The 19,547-nt window shown below is 44.2% G+C and overlaps 1 protein-coding gene across 2 annotated transcripts; it reads left to right on the top strand.

Moving 5' to 3' along the window:
- Positions 1-1,687: 1,687 nt before the first annotated feature.
- Positions 1,688-19,520, top strand: LOC114582121 (tubulin polymerization-promoting protein family member 2-like). 2 transcript variants are annotated; one of them, XM_077917189.1, is made up of 5 exons: positions 1,893-1,981; positions 5,713-5,802; positions 15,868-16,048; positions 18,199-18,349; positions 19,178-19,520. In XM_077917189.1, exons 1-5 carry the CDS (start codon positions 1,948-1,950, stop codon positions 19,361-19,363), a joined length of 642 nt encoding a protein of 213 aa, XP_077773315.1. In that variant the 5' UTR covers positions 1,893-1,947; the 3' UTR covers positions 19,364-19,520. The 2 variants fall into 2 exon arrangements, with proteins under 2 accessions (XP_077773314.1, XP_077773315.1); XM_077917188.1 differs by lacking the exons at positions 15,868-16,048; positions 18,199-18,349; positions 19,178-19,520 and adding an exon at positions 6,789-12,159 and having other exon boundaries at positions 1,688-1,897.
- Positions 19,521-19,547: the final 27 nt, after the last annotated feature.

Below are 19,547 nucleotides of genomic sequence, written 5' to 3'. Positions count from 1 at the left end.
CAGTAAATTCCATATGCTTTTCCCATAACTTCTCCCAAGAAGCCATTATCAATATTATGACCTAAATCTTTAGCCCACTGTATCATTCTTGCCTTAGCTAATTAATCTTTAGTATCCCATTCTCATAACATTTTATAACCTCATTTTGAAATAAGATTTTTGTCATATAAAATCATATAACGGTGATACTGAAACCAACCTGATACCAGGTCTTTCTTGAATTTCTTTTTCTTCAAAAAATATATATATATATATATACCCATTTTCAGTATAACTTAATATATCTCTACAAGTCCACAATTCACCTTCATAATTATTACATTTTTAGCACAAGTGTCTATGGGGGAGGGAATCAATTTGTCCAAAGATTTTATATCCTTATTCCTTTTCTGTTGAATTCCATTGGCACAGCAAATGGAGGCCGCAAGCGGATCTATGAACTTGCCTTTAAGATCTTGCCCTCCATGACTGCAGTGAGCAACTGTTCTGGCTTGTCCTCCAAAGCACATGAAAATGGTCAGCGGCCTTTCCTCCCCTTGAGGCCTGCTAACTATGATGAAGCGTGAGAGAAGATTCCTTTGAGATTTATGGAGTAAATGCCTCATAAAATAGATTATTTAAGCAGCATACAAAGCAAACAAACCATTAAGCACACATAAAAGCCAAATACAAAACTTCCTCAAATGGCCAATGGCGATACAAGATACACAGTATGGGATTGTTGTTGCTTTTTGTTTTTGTTTTAGAATAATGGTTTTTCAGTATTATTTACAGCCTTGAGTAATTCAGAGGACAATGGGGATTTTCTTGGAATAATAATTGAAAGGTGTGCTCCTAAGTCGTAACAGCTTAGCCTTGACCATACACATACCTACCTCAAATCAGCTATGTGGGCCTCACTGAACAAGAAAAATAGAGGACACAAAACCAAACCTTTTACTGTATTGGGAATAACATGTTCAAAATGCAGAAACTGCCTGTGGACTCCATGTTTTGAGAAAAGGGAAAAGGCCATTTCCAAGACTCTCTCCAATAATTTTTATTGGTTTTACAAAACAAATCACACATTTATCACATTTAAATTTTAAAATCAAACAAGATTCTTCCAAATCTTAGGACTTCCCTCCTCCCCTCTGTGGGTCCTTTATATATCTAAAAAACTGCATATTCTAGTTCATCTGCACTACAGTCCTCCAAAATAACCAAAGTCTTTGTAACATTGCAGAAGTTATTGAAAACCTGCCAAAGAGCTCAACAGTACACTGTTCTTTTAAATACAGTCTGGGCAGGGACTAAGAGATGGGAGTTCTCAGTTCAAAATATCGACTCAGCCTTGGACTCACTCAGTAATCTTAGGAAAGTCATCATAATCCCTCTGTGCCTTAATTTCTCACGTGCAAATGGGGATAATAATGTTTGCCTACCTTACAGGGTTGCTGTAAGGAGCAGTGAAACGGCGAGTGCAAAGTACATCCCTTAAAAGTGCAACGGAAATGCTAAGAAATAGTGTTATAATAAAGGAAGAAATAAACCAGGCATGCACTGCTTGAATGCAAAAACGACAATGGAAACCCGGTGTTCAATTAATCCGCTCTCCTTCTCTGGGGGTCTGTGTTGCGGACCAGCATCCGGGACCCCCCGCTTACGTCATGGGGATTCCTGGTGCGTCACGCCGGGGGCGTGGCCGCAGGCCGTTTAAACTGCAGCGCGGCCCGGGAGCGGGCTCTTTTCGGCTAAGGCTAAAGAAGTGATTTAGAAGGGAGCCTGGGGCTTGATTCAAGCAGAGAGAAGGCGTGCGAGAGGAGGAGGTTGGGAAGCAGGATCTTGGTCCGCCGCTTCCTCTCCTTTTCCGGTTGAATTCAGGACCTTCCATGATGCACCCATTTGGACATAACATGTGAGGAGTGTTTATAATATTCTCTTGGGGAAACCCAGCCAGATGGGCGGATGATGATGATGGTGATGATGATTATAGATCAAGGTAGAGACGGGGACATGATCACCCCCTGGGGGGCTCTTTTTGGTTGGGATCTGATGATTTGCGTCAACTGGTAGCGTAGTTTTGTACTGGGGAAGGGGAGGCGAGGCTTAGGGTTTTCTCTCTCTTTGAAGCTCTTCCGTGGTGCACAAATGTATAGGGCTGCTAATATTTTTTCATTGGCACATTTGTTGGCGTGAGGGATAGCTGCGCCTCCCTGGCAGCCAGGAGGTTGGGTTAGGAGACCACTGGATCACACCCGTGATTCTTGGGACTGTCCACTATACACGTGTGTTTCATTATAGAGCCATGCATGCAAGATCAATCCGCCTTAAATACTTTGTGTACTCCCATCGCCATGATTAAAAATATAACAGAGTAGCTGAAGTTGTTTCAGAGGCAACCTTCCTTTCGTGCAGTGCATCTTTCTTAATGCCACGGTCGCTTTACTCTGCTTTTGTTGTTCTGAATTTTGGACTAAGGGTCCATAAAACAGAGGAGATTACCACGCCTTCAATTGCCTTCCTGTTCTTTTGTTTGGGCGGCATCAAGGAGGCTTTCCCTTCACAGTCTAGGGGCAAAGTGGAGATTATAATCTAAGGCAGATGGTGTTTAATTACAAACTCTGGGGTAATAAACATGAAGCAGGGATGTGTGATTGCCTGGAAGGCCCATCCTTCTCACCTTAGTGGCAGTGTCTAAATTTTCCTTTCTTCCTTGGAAAAGGTGTAATTAGGCTCATGGGCTTTTTGTGATGGATGAAATATTCATTGTGGCGATCACACAGAGAATCAATTGTTGAAGGAAAAGGTGTTTTTTTTTGTCCTGCCTGCTCATGTTCTTCCACAGGAAGATTTCAGTTGTAGAGAACAAAGAGTTTTCACTGTGGGGACAGCCAGCAACCAAAGAAAGGCCTTCTCTCAGCCAAGATGTAACTTGCAAAAATGCTGGGCCTTTTAAAGAGGGTTCGTTGTAGTTGTTATATTTTTACACCCTCTGAACAATGGTATCAACAGGCCACTCACCTCTTTCTCAACCTTTTATTGAAACAAGTGGCCAGTTCCAGGCTGACTTGGCCTAGCATCTGTGATAGGAATTTTGAGGTCTTAGATATATGGTAATGTTCATAAGTGTACCAACCAAGCATGTACATAGATCAGCACAGGAAGACCGACCTGAAACCATTTTGATTCCCAAACTGACCAAAAGTTTTCCCTGCAAGGAGGGAGGGGGGTCAGGGAGCCTTCCCATTGTCTCAAGAATTGAGTAATCAGCATTTTAATGGGTGACAGTCTATCAGGAAAGGCAAGCAGAAAATGGGTGACAATCAGGAAAGGAAATCAGATAACCTGGCAAACAGGAAAAACAACATTCAAATTTCTGTTTTAGACCGCCTTTTCTGTGATGTAGGTATGATGTATCTGGGGGGTGGTCTTAGGTTACACCCCTTCTGTGATGTATGTATGATGTTTCTGGGGTGGTCTTGATCTACAGGGTGGCAATCTCAGAAGTCTTTATAAGGCCTTGTGCGCCATTGTTCTGGGTTCCTCCTCTTTTCCTGCGTGTAAGGGGAGCACCCTGTTGCAACAGATCAATAAAGATCAAGCTTACTAGCTGCTTTGCTTCTCAATATTCTCTGGTTGGCCTGTTATTTTCTCCTACCAATAGGGAACCCATGTAAGGACTCTATATGGGCTCTTGGATACCCCATAAGGGAAAAGGGCAATTTTTCTTTACAACACTTCTTTGTGGAGGAACTGTGGGGCTTAATTAAGATGCATCATCAGTAAGGGGTGCCTCCTGCCCCCCAGAACTTTATTGGGCTAGTGAAGCTGGGACTAACAGAGGGGACCCCACCATCAATATGGTACAGGCTTATTACAGGCTGACAAACCTAACTTTTAAGGTCCTTCAGCCACAGAACTTAACCTCCCATGCAGATCCTTGCACAAGGTTTGTGCTATCATTTTACTTCCATTACTGTATAATAATTTTTATTCTACTTTTCCGTTTAAAAAAACCTGAACATGACTTACAGGGCTTGGAGTATTACATTGAAATACTATCATAAAATGCAAAGGTAGAAACCATATTAAAACAGCAGAATAGATAGTGATATTTGCTTCCAGGTTAGCGGAATAACAATGTAAGCAATTAAACATTTAAAATATTTATTACTGCAACCTTTTCAGGAGGACCCGGTTGTGTTTGGGTTGGGTATTTTATTGGAATTTTTTTTTGGGGGGTAAAATGGCTGACATACAGTGGTATCTCGGGTTATGAACTGAATTCGTTCTGGAGGTCCGTTCTTAACCTGAAACTGTTCTTAACCTGAGGCGTGCTTTCACTAATGGGGCCTCATGCTGCCAGCATGCAATTTCTGTTCTCATCCTGGGGCAAAATTCGCAACCCAGAGCAACTACCGTACTTCTGTGTTAGCGGAGTTCGTAACCCGAAGCATTTGTAAAATGAAGCATTTGTAACCCGAGGTTACCACTGTATTGGCCAAGAATTGTTAAAGCAGTGACATTGTTAGAACCCCATTAAAGGTTATTATCAACTACCTTATTAACTTGGTCAACAACAAAATATATTTTATTTATTTTATTTTATTATTTATTTTATTTTATATTTTATAATATTTATTTTATATTTATTTATTTATTTAACAAAATGTAATTTTATTGCGGGGCAAGGAAATTAACTTATATAATACTTTTCTAAAGTTCTTAATTTTTAACAATCTTTGGTAAGGTTTATGTAAGTGCCAATGATTCACTAAACAGCTCTTTTTATTTTTCTCATGGAATGCCATGCTAATCCTGAAGAGCTGTGTTTTCTTTTGAAAATGGAAGAGCTTCAACTAACTGACGAATAAAAAACTAAGCACAGTAGCTACAGAATTTTAAAGAATTCTTTAAAATAAATTTAAAAAGAAAGTGTTTGTTAAAAAAGTAATTTTGTGGTTCCTACAGTGACCTACAGGGGTCACCAGTGATGTTTGCCATTGCTGACTGCTTTCCCTCTTGTTTGGAAATGCCTGTAATTATGGCAGTTTACCAGTAGGATAATAATAATAATTTTTTGCCCCATGCATCTGACTGGGTTACCCCAGCCACTTTAGGCATCATATATATATATATATCAAAACCTCAAACATTAAAAACGTCCCGATACAGGGCTGCCTTGAGATGTCTTTTAAAAGTTGTATAGTTATTTATCTCCTATACATCTGATGGGAGGGCATTCCACAGGGAGGGTGCTAATACTGAGAAGGCCCTTTGCCTGGTTCCCTGTAACCTCACTTCTCACAGTAAGGGAACTGCCAGAAGGTCCTTGGAGCTGGACCCCTAAGTGTCCAGTCTGAATGATAGGTGTGGAGACACTCCTTCAGGTAGGGTGTACTTTTTAAAGCTAACGTGCTAAATTTGCCCCCTGACTACTGAGTGGGACATGTTGTTGTTGTTGTTGTTCCCTGTCCATCTGACTCGATTTCCAGCACATATAAAAACATAATGATATGACAAAGGGAGTAGACTTCCCTTCTGATCTTCCTAACTAATGACACCAAAATAAAAAAAATTAAAGGTAGGCTGACAAGTACAAAGATATTCTTCTCTTCATAATAGTCAAATAGTAGACTTTCAGTTGGCAATACCTGGTGGCTGATCAGTAGACCAGCATGCTAACTTTAAATTACCCCCTTCTAATGTGCCCTGAAATCTCTTCAACAGACCTGAACTCCAAGGCTTTCGAGGATCAGGAGCATAATCTGCCCCCAGTGGCCTGTCTACAGTCAGAAAAAGAGGATGAACCAACAAAAGGTGAGTTTGTCCAGGGTGGTTGTCTACCAGCTCCATTTGGTATGCTGGCTGAGACCCTTCCAGCCTGCACACTGTCTCATTGGAGTAGTACATGCACTGGTTATCTCCTGCTTGGACTACTGCAATGTGCTCTACATAGGGCTACCTTTGAAGGTGACTTTGAAACTATAACTAATCCAAAGAATGGGAAAGATTTATAATGTTTTTAAGAGACCACTGTAAACAAATGAAAACATTAGCAGGACTTTAATAACACTTGTAACATAACAAATACTTTGGACAATAGAGAGAGACTTAAAATATGGATGATGAAATAATATGCAGTTGAAAATGTTGACAATAGGACCCATGGAAGGGATGGAGGGAAGTCATGAGATTCAGAGGAATCTCTAAATTTGAGTATGTATTTGATATTGTTATAATTGTACATTTGTAAAATCAAATAAAAAATATTTATGCAACTACAATTAATTCAGAATGTGGCTGCCAGACTGGTGATTGGCAGCAGCCACTGGGACCATAAAACACCAGTCCTGAAAGACCTATATTGGCTTCCAATATGTTTCCAAGCAGAATTCAAAGTGTTGGCGCTGACCTTTAAAGTGTATACCTGAAGGAGCGTCTCCACACCCATCGTTCAGCCCTGACACTGATGTCTAGTTCCGAGGGCCTTCTGACTGTTCCCTCACTGTGAGAAGTGAGGTTACAGGGAACGAGGCAGAGAGCCTTCTTGGTAGTGGTGCCTGCCCTGTGGAACGCCTCTCATCAGATGTCAAGGAGATAAAGAACTGTACAACTTTTAGAAGACATTTGAAGGCAGCCCTGTATAAGGAAGTTTATACAGGGTTTAATGTTTAATGTTTTATGCTTTTATATTTGTTGGAAGCTGCCCGGAGTGGCTGGGGCAACCCAGTCAGATGGATGGGGTACAAATAATGAAATTATTATTATTATTATTATTATTATTATTATTATTATTATTACAGGGGTAAAGAGACTACGCAAGGCCAAAGCCAATTAGAAGCAAGCGGTCCAAATCTGTTAGTCCTCATTCCTCTGTATGCAGATTCAAATTTTTGTGAAACTCAAAGCCAATCACTAATCAGAAGGACTATTCCAAGGCCTTGTGGGAAGGAGTTCTGATGGCCCTCTGACCTTGCCCGACACCTGCATTTTAGGAATACAGCAGCTAACAGTTCCCAGTTGGTGATGAATCAACACTCCCAGTCCAAGAAGTCCTTCAGCTGTGAGAATTGCGGGAAGAGCTTCCGGTGGCCTTCCGACCTTGCTAGACATGAACTCGCTTGCCGTAGGAGATTAAGGACAGACAAGAGCATCCAATCCCAGAAGTCCTACGTCTGTGAGACATGTGGGGAAAACATCCAGTCATCTACTAACCTTGCTCATCATAAATGCTCTCGCAGTGGAGGGAAGATAAAGGCTGACCAGAACACTCCCTCCAAGGCATCCTACATCTGTGGTCTATGTGGGAAGAACTTCCGGTGGCGTTCAGACCTTGCTAGACATAAACTCCCTTGCCATAGGAGAACATTAAGGACAAGCAAGAAGTCCTATGCCTGTGAGAAGTGTGGGAAAAACTTCCAGTCATCTACTGTCCTTGCCCATCATAAATGCTCTTGCTGTGGGGAAAAGGTAAAGACTGGCCAGAACAGCCCCTCCAAGGCATCCCACATCTGTCGTCTATGTGGGAGGAGCTTCCGGTGGCCTTCAGACCTTGCTAGACATGAGCTCGTTTGCCATAGGATAATGTTACAGGCAAGCAAGAGCACCCAGTCCCAGAAGTCCTACGCCTGTGAGAAGTGTGGGAAAAACTTCCAGTCATCTACTGTCCTTGCTCATCATAAACGCTCTTGCTGTGGAGAAAAGGTAAAGACTGGCCAGAACAGCCCCTCTAAGGCATCCCACATCTGTGGTCTATGTGGGAGGAAATTCCGGTGGCCTTCCGACCTTGCTAGACATGAGCTCGTTTGCCACAGGAGAATGTTACGGGCAAGCATGAGCACCCAGTCCCAGAAGTCCTACGCTTGTGAGAAGTGTGGGAAAAACTTCCACTCAGTTACTAAACTTGCTCATCATAAATACTCTTGCTGTCACGGAAAGGTAAAGACTGGCCAGAACAGCCCCTCCAAGGCATCCCACATCTGTGGTCTATGTGGGAAGAACTTCCGGTGGCCTTCAGACCTTGCTAGACATGAACTTGCTTGCCACAGGAGAACATTAAGGACAGGCAAGAGCACCCAGTCCCAAAAGTCCTACGTTTGTGAGAAGTGTGGGAAGAACGTCCAGTCAATTACTAAACTTGCTCATCATAAACGCTCTTGCTGTGGAGAAAAGGTAAAGACTGGCCAGAACAGCCCCTCCAAGGCATCCTACACCAGTTGTCTATGTGGGAAGAATTTCCGGTGGCCTTCAGACCTTACTCGACATGCGAACACTCACTCTGGAAAGGCATTAACAGAGCAGAGCACAGCCTCCAAGGAGCTTGACATTTGTGATCACACTGGGGAAGGCTTTGACAGTCTTGCCCAACATAAACTCAGTCACCCTAGGGGGGAACAACAGATTGAAGCACCCGGGCACAACAGCCAGACAACAGAACAGAGCATCAGTATCCATAAGCCCTTTCTTTGTGACCAGTGTGGGCAAGGCTTTCCATGGCTTTCTGACCTCATTCAACATTTGATTGTTCATCCTGGAGAGCAACTTTATGGCTGTGACATTTCCCACTTGCAACCGATAAAGAACAATGAATCACATCAGGAACACAATAAGGAGGAAGGCCAGAGTAATTGTGAGGAAGATGTCTCTGTGGAGAACATCTCTGGAGAGTATCTGCAACGCCTTTCCCCCCTGTGTTCTGGGGAACCTTGCAAACCTTTAGCCTGTCAGAAAGCCTGTGAGTGTGGCAAATGCCATTTTAGAGCACACAGTGACCCTGAAGTGCTTCCACCAAACATTGTGTGGGAAATTGGGGTCGAGGGCTTGCCTCATCCCCTGTTCCAAAAGCAGCCTTCTGAGAGTGGGTACTGTGGGACTGATGACAACGATGACAACCCACAGCCCATCGAGCTGTCTCCCTTCCGTGTTGACATCAAACCCAGCACTGAGTTGACCCCCATTTTGAGTTCCCGTGAGGCAGTCTCTGTGGAGTGCACTGTCCCAAGCACCTCAAGGGGTCTACAGAGGAAGGCTTCGACTGAAAGCATCACCAGTTCTACTGGGCAACCACAAGCTGTGGCCAGTCAACACCCTGAGGTGCCCCGATTCCTGAGTACTCCAAGCCTGTTGATGGAGGGAGCTTCCTCACTAGTGGAAGGGGACAAGCCTTATGCTTGTCCCAAGTGCCCAAAGCGGTTCAGCTTGACTTCATACCTGTCAAAACACCTGCTCACCCACCGGGCGGGGAAGCCATATAAATGTTCCACCTGCGGTAAGGTCTTTGCCCAGCGTTCGTATCTGACCAGGCACCAGGAGGTGCACACAGCGAGCTTGGAGCATGAATGCATCGTTTGCGGAAGCTTCTTCACACGGTCTTCGTATCTCAAGAAGCACATGCACAGGCACAGAAGGTCGGGCCAGCCCAAATCTTAGGTGGCAGGTGATCGTTAAAGGGCAGCAAATTGACAGTTAATTAGTACAGCTTTACAGCTGTGGCAGGCCCCCTTTTGGATGCACCAGAACATTTCAGGCCTCCTTTCCTCCTCCTCCTCCTTCTAAGTATGTGCATTGTCTTTTTTGTGTGTGCAGTGTGCTAACGCTCTCCCTTCGCTGTTGGTGCATTGTGATTGGCTGAGTGGGTCGAAAACACACATGTCCTGAGCTTGATTGGGTCAGCTGAGGGTCAATAGATATATCCTTGTTTTCATGGCCCTGAAGCTCCCCTGAGGGACATTAGAGAAACCTCAGACTCATGCCCAGTATGTTGGGGTCCTTTACTCTGCCTCCGTCAAACTAGGGATGAGATGGAACAGAGGCAAGCAAGCAGCCACTTTGAGGACTGCTTAAGTTAATTGACTTCAGATTAATTGCATACCACAAAAAACCAAGGATGCCTTTGTGAGGATTCTGAAGGCAGGAGACAGCATATTTATTTTAGGTGTGAGATAACTTGACAGTGTAAAGCAGGGGTCAGCAACCTTTTCCACCTGTGGGCCGGTCCCTCAGACCATGCGGGGGGGGGCAGACTATATTTTAAAGAAAAAAACAAATTCCTATGCCCCACAAATCACCCAGAGATGCATTTTAAATAAAAGCACACATCCTACTCATGTAAAAACACCAGGCAGGCCCCACAAATAACCCAGATATGTGTTTTAAATAAAAGGACACATTTTACTCATGTAAAAACATGCTGATGTAAAAACACTCAATCCGTAGGCCGGATTGAGAAAGCGATTGGGCCTTAGGTTGCTTACCCCGGTGTAAAGACTTATTACGGACTGTCAGAAGGAAAGACCAAGTTGATTAGCTCCCACTCCATTCCATTTTGGTATGGGGAATGTTCATCAATACAAAAGAAGTGTCATTATTTTTAAAAGTACCATCTCCGGTCTCTAGTTTCAGCAAGTTGTCTCCTTCTTGTCTTCATAACCTGGTCCTCAAAACTACAGGGTCAAGAAGATGATGTCATCACTGGCATCATCAACAAGTCATAATCGTCACCTTAAAATATATGCTTCAACCTTCTGGTTTGCTGAAACAGAGCAGCCCTTCCCCTCCCAGGCAATACATAAACAGAACATACAGGGCCTCGACCATCTGCAAACCCAGGTAAACCCAGCTTCTGGCTAGGGTTGGAGAGAAAAGGCTCAACTTTCTGGTTTCTATGTTCTATGGATGCAGGAATATTTTTTTCTTTTTTAAAATGAAAGCTGAAAATTCAGGGGAAAGACCTGAAAAATCCTCGTGGGGATTGGGCTCCCGTGCAATGGCTCTGAGGCAAGAGATGATCCAAAGTTTAAAGGGACACTTTGGGATCAAGAGCTTTCTGGGTTTACCTTGCAGAAAGTGACGAACATACAAATGGATCTTGGAGACCCTAAGACTTATGCTGCTTAATCATCCTTTGTTATAGGGCAGTCTCCCCTACTTTGACATAGGTATGAAGTACAGTAATACAAAGCGTTCTGGAGGAGAAACCAAATGGTGTTGCAGCTGAACTGAAACTGCAAGCTATTTGTAATGTGTCTGCTAACTATGAAATGACAGGCTGAGAAAATGCTGTTCTTAATAATGCTTTAAAATATGTTTATTATTGAGGTGTTTGCCATCTTGCCTCCTGAAGGGCAGTTTACAAATAATGCATTACAACAGATACACTTTGGCAGCAATCCTGTGCACACTTTCCTTGCTGTAAGCCCTTTGGACAAAGTAGGCATTCTACATAAACACATATAGGATTGCATTGTTCATATCTAGCAAGAGTCTAGAGTGAGATTTCGTTATTTCAAAATGCCTCCCCCACCCCCATGACCTCCAGAGAGGTAGCTGTGTTGGTCTATTGCAACAAAAACAAAGAGCCTTTGATACCTTTTAAATCATTTTTTTATGTTATACACTTCTAGGTATAAACAGGAGTGCCAATCTGAACTTTTGACATGGTTTATTACTGCAGGTCATGGCATTAGTACAGTTGGTATCATTCAATATGAAATATACCCCTAAATGATCTTTCCTGAGCTTGGTCTAGTTCTTAGTGCAAACATGTCCTGGAAGCCACTCACAAGGAGACTTCCTGAGCTCCTAAGACTTTTATGTAAAGGTCAGCACAAGTAATGCACTAGTTACCGGCAAAATTTAAGCAATACTTCCTGTAAAATAATGGATTCCATAGATTATAACCATTTTAATCATGGCTTACTAGAATTATACCTTTCAACTACCAATTTAGCAGAGTCCATGAAATAGGAATCGGGCAGGAATTTAATAGCAAATGGGTGATAGGAACAAAGAAATACAGGTATTCTAAGAAATTACTCATCTCAAAGACCCCTTCCCCTTTCTATTAGGATGCATTGGCTAAAATTAGTACAGAACATTAGATTTTTCAGTGGTTTGTTGATCAAGGAGCTCCACTTTACGCAGTGTCTTCAAGAAACGAGCACATACTTTGCATCAAGATAGGTATGCCCTTTCCCTTCCCTTTCTAACTTTACTTTTAACTCACTTCCTCTAAATTTTTGGGAACAGGGATTATTTTACACTTTAGGTGTAAAATTTGTGTTTGTGTGTTTGTGTTGTGAGATTTGCTGAATTCTTATTTTGTAACTTTGCTGTCCAAAGCAGCACCCATTTATTCTGTTGTTTTCATTTTGTGTAATAAACCAATTCTCCTTCCTCTGGCGTGAGAACTTCTTGTGGGTATAAGGTTGAGGTTAAACACCTTAACAACAAAAACATGTTGTAAATAGCAAAAGATCCCCAAAGTCTCTTGTCTTAATATTAAGTGTGCCCATAAGACAACATGGGTTCTGGACACAGATGCAGGTGTTAAATGCACCTCTTGTAGCACATGGACTTCAGTCCATTGAATACGTGCATTATGCTGAGCTAGAGTTAGATGCAAACAGTATTTTTTGGAGGGCTGGGGGAATTGCAAGCAGTGAGGTCAAAGTGAAATGGAATGAAGAAAAGTACAGACGGTGGCTTATATAATTGTTGTTGTCGTTCAGTCGTTTAGTCATGTCCGACTCTTCATGACCTCATGGACCAGAGCACGCCAGGCACTCCTGTCTTCCACTGCCTCCCGCAGTTTGGTTAAACTCATGTTCGTAGCTTCGAGAACACTGTCCAGCCATCTCGTCCTCTGTCGTCTCCTTCTCCTTGTGCCCTCCATCTTTCCCAACATCAGGGTCTTTTCCAGGGAGCCTTCTCTTTTCATGAGGTGGTCAAAGTATTGGAGCCTCAGCTCCAGGATCTGTCCTTCCAGTGAGCACTCAGGGCTGATTTCCTTAAGAATGGATAGGTTTGATCTTCTTGCAGACCCTGGGACTCTCAATAGTCTTCTCCAGCACCATAATTCAAAAGCATCAATTCTTTGGCGATCAGCCTTCTTTATGGTCCAGCTCTCACTTCCATACATCACTACTGGGGAAACCATGGCTTTAACTATTCCAACCTTTGTTGGCAAGGTGATGTCTCTGCTTTTTAAGATGCTGTCTAGGTTTGTCATTGCTTTTCTCCCAAGAAGCAGGCTTCTTTTAATTTCGTGACTGCTGTCACCATCTGCAGTGATCATGGAGCCCAAGAAAGTAAAATCTCTCACTGCCTCCATTTCTTCCCCTTCTATTTGCCAGGAGGTGAGTTATTCAAGTTATTCAAGCCCCTTCGCCATGGCAATGCAGTGATCCATGAAGGGGACTTATATAATTAACTGTGGTCAATAAAACAAAGCAGTTGTGAATGTTTTGTGAATGACCACAGTTAATTGTGCAGTTATTACTGGACTTTTCCGCATTTCATTTCATTTTATTTGCTTACAGTTCCAACCCACTATCATGTGCATATATTCCTGGTGCATCTGATGAAGTAGACTTCAGTCATGAGACCAGAAGCAGCCCCTTGATGGATCAGGCCAAAGGCCCAGTTAGTCCAGGACTTCATTCTCATAGTGACCAGCCAGATTCCCATGGGAAGCCTGCAAGCAGAACCAAGCCCCCCCCCCCCAATTTGAACTAGTGGTCAAATGCCTAATGCCACATGGAAGCTTATTCCATAATTGTTGGCATCTATCTTGGGAGACGGGACGCGGGTGGCGCTGTGGGTAAAAAGCCTCAGCGCCTAGGGCTTGCCGATCGAAAGGTCGGCGGTTCGAATCCCCGCGGCGGGGTGCGCTCCTGTTGCTCGGTCCCAGCGCCTGCCAACCTAGCAGTTCGAAAGCACCTCCGAGTGCAAGTAGATAAATAGGGACCGCTTACTAGCGGGAAGGTAAACGGCGTTTCCGTGTGCGGCTCTGGCTCGCCAGAGCAGCGATGTCACGCTGGCCACGTGACCCGGAAGTGTCTCCGGACAGCGCTGGCCTCTTGAGTGAGATGGGCGCACAACCCTAGAGTCTGTCAAGTCTGGCCCGTACGGGCAGGGGTACCTTTACCTTTACCTTTATCTTGGGAGACAATGGAGGAGTGCACTTTTGGGGATTATGTCAAACCATTGGAGAGTTATAGCACCTTCTGTGGTTGCAGAGACCAATGCTGGAAAGACATGCTCAGTCCCTCCAAGTGTCCCTATTTTCCAGTGACATCCTTGATTTAGAGAAGCCCTGTCCCTGTTTCTGATTTGATCCTGGAATGTCCCACATTGATGATGATGATGATGATGATTGGTGGCTTTACACAGAACATTAAAAACAGAACAAAACTTCAAACATTAAAAACATCCCTGAGCAGGGCTGCCTTCAGATGTCTTCTAAAAGTTGGATAGTTGTTTATTTCCTTGACATCTGATGGGAGAGCGTTCCAAAGGGCGGGTGCCACCACCGAGAAAGCCCTCTACCTGGTTGTCCCTATTTTCATTGGAGAAATGTTGGAGGGTATGGAGTTATCCAGCCCTCAAGCCTTCTGAAAGCAATCCTGTATAGGGAAGTTTTTGAGTGTTTTATTTTGTTTTTATATATGTTGGAAGCTGCTCAGAGTGGCTGGGCCAACCCAGTAAATTGTGTGGGGTATAAATAGTAAACTCACCATTATAAAATGGGATGTCCCTATTTTCATCAGAGAAATGTTGAAGGGGATGCATGATTTGTTGCAGCTGGGGGGGATTGAGACGTCCAGTTCTGCTGCTGCAGGTGCCCCATGGCGTTTCTTCTCTCTGCGCTCCTCCACGTGGTTATTCCTTCTCTGGTCACTGCTATGAATACATGACCTGTCTACATGCCGTGAAAGCTGATGCTGTAATACATCTTCGTTGTAAATGTATGCAGGTGTGCTTAACTAAAACAGCCTTGCCAATAACTGCTCATACTCAACAGAGAGAGGCCAGATTTAAGCCTTATCTGGTATTCCTGTTCAAGCATCTTTCACAGATGTATCCAACTATCTGGAGGAAAGGGGCTATCTCAGAAGATGGAGCAGACTTGCTCTCTGTTGCTGCAGAAGGCAGAGGGTGGACATCTTTTCAAGGTAGCCGATTCTAGCTGAGGATTAGAAGGAACTTCCTAATACCATGAGCTACTGAATAGTGACGCAGACGATGTAAAAGGTGGCAAGCTGTCCTTCAAGTAGAGACTGCGTGGCCATCTGTCAGGGAAGCTGTAGTTGTAAGATGTCTAATTGAATGTGGGACTGGAGTAGATGACCTCCAAGATACCTTCTGACTTTAAAATTTTGTGAACTCAGGTTTGGGAACACAGCTGGTTCAGGGAACTGGTCATCTCTAGTATCTGGCTGCATCATGAGATGCATTTTACCACATGCTCACAAGAAATGTGAGGGGAGCCGGACTGTGATAACCTGCACTAGGTAGCCTGGTGCAACAGATTACCAGATACCATAAAATATTTCCACACTAAGTAACCTTTTGGGGAACAGGTGTATTTATTTACCTATAAAGCTGTGCAGGTGTAACAAAGTGTGTCCCCTAGTTGTGAGACCATCTGGCAATACAGTATTTTTCGCACTATAAGACGCACCTAGTTTTTGGAGGAGGAAAACAAGGGGGGGGGGGAAATTCTGAATCTCAGAAGCCAGAACAGCAAGAGGGATCGCTGCGTAGAGATCCCTCTTGCTGTTCTGGCTTCTGGGATAGCTGCACAGCCTGCATTGGGTCCATAAGACGCACACACATTTCCCCTTACTTTTTAGGAGGGAAAAAATGAGTCTTATAGAGCAAAAAATACTGTATATTGAATCAGTTTGGGATTCCTAAACAGTCACTTCTGAGAATTCTGGGTCACTTCCATTTATTACCCGTGGCTCCCATTACCGTCATATAATACAAGGACCTCCAGTCCAATATTGAGAAGGTATAGTTCTTCCACCAGCAATATAGAGCCAGAAATAAGTGCAGACCTCTAAACACCCCACTGTCTTCAACCCCCTTCCTCTGCAGTTGTTGGAAACATGTCAGAGCTGGAAAAAACTTTCCGCAAATTTGCAGTGTACGGGGAAACGAGCAACAGCGGCAATGAAATAACGGGCAAGAACTTCTCCAAGATGTTGAAGGAGTGTGATGTGATGGACGGGAAGTTTGTGACCAGCACTGACGTGGACATTGTCTTCAACAAAGTCAAGTGAGCCATGGGGTGGGAGAGGCGGTGTCTGGTGAGGAATGCTGCGACCACATGGCAAGGCCACTATATTAAGTGGTCACTGCAAGGCTCTGGCCCAGAAATTGCACTTTCTCAGGTACCAAGCCTTTTAACTCTGCAAATAAAAAGTCAGTGTATTAAATCTTAGGACAGGAGTCCCCAAACTTTTTAAACAGTGGGTGAGTTCACTGTCCCTCAGACACTGTTGGGGGCCGGACTATAATTTGAAAAAATTCCTGAAAAATATGAACAAATTCCTATGCACACTGCACATATTTTATTTGCAGTGCACAACACCAATGAGACCAATCCTTCCCTTTTATGTTGCCTGAAAAGCAGGAGTGTACCCAGGGGTTGGCCCCAGTAAAAGGCGCAGACCAATGGGAGTGCAAAAATTGCACCCCTCTATTCTGGCTCATCTCTGGCAAGGATGCAAGGGACTGATATAGCTCCTAGCCAAGGGCACAAGGGAGCTTAGGTATGCCTCTCCTGATAAGCCAGCTCTACCGGGTAGCATAGCAGCTGAACTCATTGCTCATCTCTCACACCAGCCTTCTGCCTTGTCCCATACTTAACTGACTTGTACATGGTGACAGCACCACCCAACCCACCTGGGTAAAGTCCAAAAGTTCTCATGCGCTCTGGAGGAAAATCCTTTCCCCTTCAATTCCTCTTGTCAGAATTCCTCTTTGCCAGGAGACTGAGCGCATGGTGAGGCTTCTGTGACTTCTGCACACTGAGGTAAATCTGGCGTGGTGAGGTGTTTCTGTTGAAAATAACATGCGTACGCGAGCGTTCTTTTCAAGGAAACTCCTTGCCATGCCGGGTTTACCTCTGTGCGTGGGGTCTACTCAGCCAGTCCCCGTGTGCTGGGGGCTGGATTTATGAGCCTGGCAGGCTGGATCCAGCCCTTGGGCTGTAGTCTGGGGATCCCTGCCTTAGGAGGTTAAACGCCTCCCCCAAACAACCCCAGCCCACTGAAGATTGAGCACACTCAGAGGCCACAAAATGCTCTTTCTCTTTGAAAAGACATCTGAAGGCAGCCATGTTTAGGGAAGCTTTTAATGTTTGATGCATTACTGTATTTTAATATTTTGTTGGAAGCCGCCCAGAGTGGCTGGGGAAGCCCAGCCAGATGGGCGGGGTATAAATAATAAAATTATTATTATTATTATTAGGCTGGAATTCCCTGTGTAGAGGAAATAATGGAATGGAATATCCTAGAAAAAGGTGGGCTAGCTTGCTGGAACCCTGAACAGGAGCACTCTTAATTGAATCCAAATCTTTATTTCAGACAGACCAGCATATAGGAACACTCTATGCGGCAACATTTTGTTGTAGGGCCCACTTGTTCCTCCATAGTCTGATATAGTGGCAAAGAATGTGCAGTATGGTTTGGGTAGTTCTAGGTTAAAATCTCACCTCAGGTATAATCAAGTCACTCTGCTTTCAGCCTCATCCCTGCAAGTTCCGCGAGTCTCTTCGTCTTGCAGTTTTTTCGTCTTGCGAAGCACGGCTATTAGCGGCTATTAGCGGCTTAGCGGCTATTAGCGGCTTAGCGGCCATTAACGGCTTAGCAGCTTAGCGGCTTTAAGAAAAAGGAAACAAACTCGCAAGAACTCGCAAGACGTTTCGTCTTGCGAAGCAAGCCCATAGGGAAATTCGTCTTGCGGAACGACTCAAAAAACGGAATACCCTTTCGTCTAGCGAGTTTTTCGTCTTGCGAGGCATTCGTCTCACGGGGCACCACTGTATAGGGATGAGAATAATGGGCTGTTGAGAGAATTACTGAGGTAATCCCCTGTGCAAAACACTTTGCACACTTGAAATGTACTATACAAAATTATTAGGCCATTTCACACAGGACCCAGTTATGGCAATATTTTCACCCTCCATTCTGATTTGTGGTACGAAGAAACTGTTTTGAGCAGAGCTGAGGCAGCCTTCTCAGCCACAAAGCATCTAAGGGTCTTTGACTCTTTAACTCGCCTCGCAGGGTTGTTGTGAAGATGAAATGAGATAAGGAACTGCTCCAAGAGCCTTAGGGAAAGGGTGGGGCACAAATGTAGTTGAACAAATCAAAGAGCCGCAGAGGCTAGGAGCTAACAGCGTTCTCCCTCTGCAACCTTAAGGACCAAAGGGGCCCGCAACATGAACTATATCGAGTTCCAGCAAGCCGTTAAGGAACTGAGCAGAAAGCGCTTCCAGGCAAAGTCCCCAGAGGAGGCTTTATTGGCCACATACCAGCTGATGGAGGGCAAAGAGCCAGCCAGCACGGGAACAGTGAGTGTGGCTTTCCTATGAAATGGGAGGCAACCACTTGTTAAAAATATAAAAAAATAATGCATTTAAATTAATTAAGTCATTCAGGGAATACACACACACACACACACACACACACACACACACACTGCATTTCTGTGGGAGGGCAGGGGAAATGTACAGAATGTAGTACTGAGAATCCCAGCTTTATTTTTATTTTTTTAAGAAAAAAAAAAACAGTTTACAATCCTTATGGCTGGGAATATATGGCCCAAAACTGTAGGAACAATAACTCCTACAATCTCAGAAGGAATTAAGATGGGGAACAAGGTTTCAGCGCCCCGCATAAATCAAAGTAATTCATGTAAAATCGCAGGTCCGTAGCAGAAACCATGCAAAATGAGAGAATATTCAAATTCCACTTGATTTGCCAAAATTATAAAGGCTGCAGAATTCACCTCTCGGTGCAGAATTTGGATAGGAAGGAAGCTGCAGCATTGGCCTACAGACCAGCACGGGAACTTCTTTAAAAATGCCGCTGAAGAGGGGTTTATCCTGAAATGATTTGGGCATCGCAAATTTGACGGTCTCCATTTTTTTTTTTGCTGCAGATTTTGAATAGCTTGTACCTGTGTTTATTTTTGCGCATCCATGCCATCCCGCTTTCGGTGCCCGACACAAATGCGAAAGGCTTAGAGTTTAGACATTATCTTTGAGGGATGAGGCAACGAACACATCCACGCAATCCCCCACCTCATTATTTTGCATTTTTAAGCATAAGCTCAGCGCTAACCCCTCCTTCCAAGCACCACCACCGCACCACTGACTTTCCACTTGCTTGTCTTGCAGAAATCAACCGCGGCTAGTGTTGTGGAGAGGCTGACAGACACCAGCAAATACACAGGCTCCCACAAGGAACGGTTCGATGAAACTGGCAGGGGCAAAGGGCTGGCTGGACGTACGGACCCGGTTGAAAGCCACACCGGCTATGTCTCTGCCTACAAGGGGGCTGGAACCTACGACAAGTACCACTAGATGTGGGGCACAGCCTTCTGAAAACCCTGCCTGTTCCCATTGCCTTGGGAGGGGAAGGCAATAAACATCTGCTCTGATATGTTGCTCGCCCCTGGGTGTGTTTTTGGCTGTGTCCAAGCCTAATTTCATGCAGGTGGCAAGAAGTGAAAAAACTGGAATGGAGGAAAGGGTGTCAGAAAGAGGG

Source organism: Podarcis muralis, chromosome 13 (genome assembly GCF_964188315.1).
Source record: "Podarcis muralis chromosome 13, rPodMur119.hap1.1, whole genome shotgun sequence".
In the NCBI taxonomy this organism is placed as follows: Eukaryota; Metazoa; Chordata; class Lepidosauria; order Squamata; family Lacertidae; genus Podarcis; species Podarcis muralis.
Note: the sequence above shows the minus strand (reverse complement) of the source record. Positions and strands in the feature narration are given on the sequence as shown.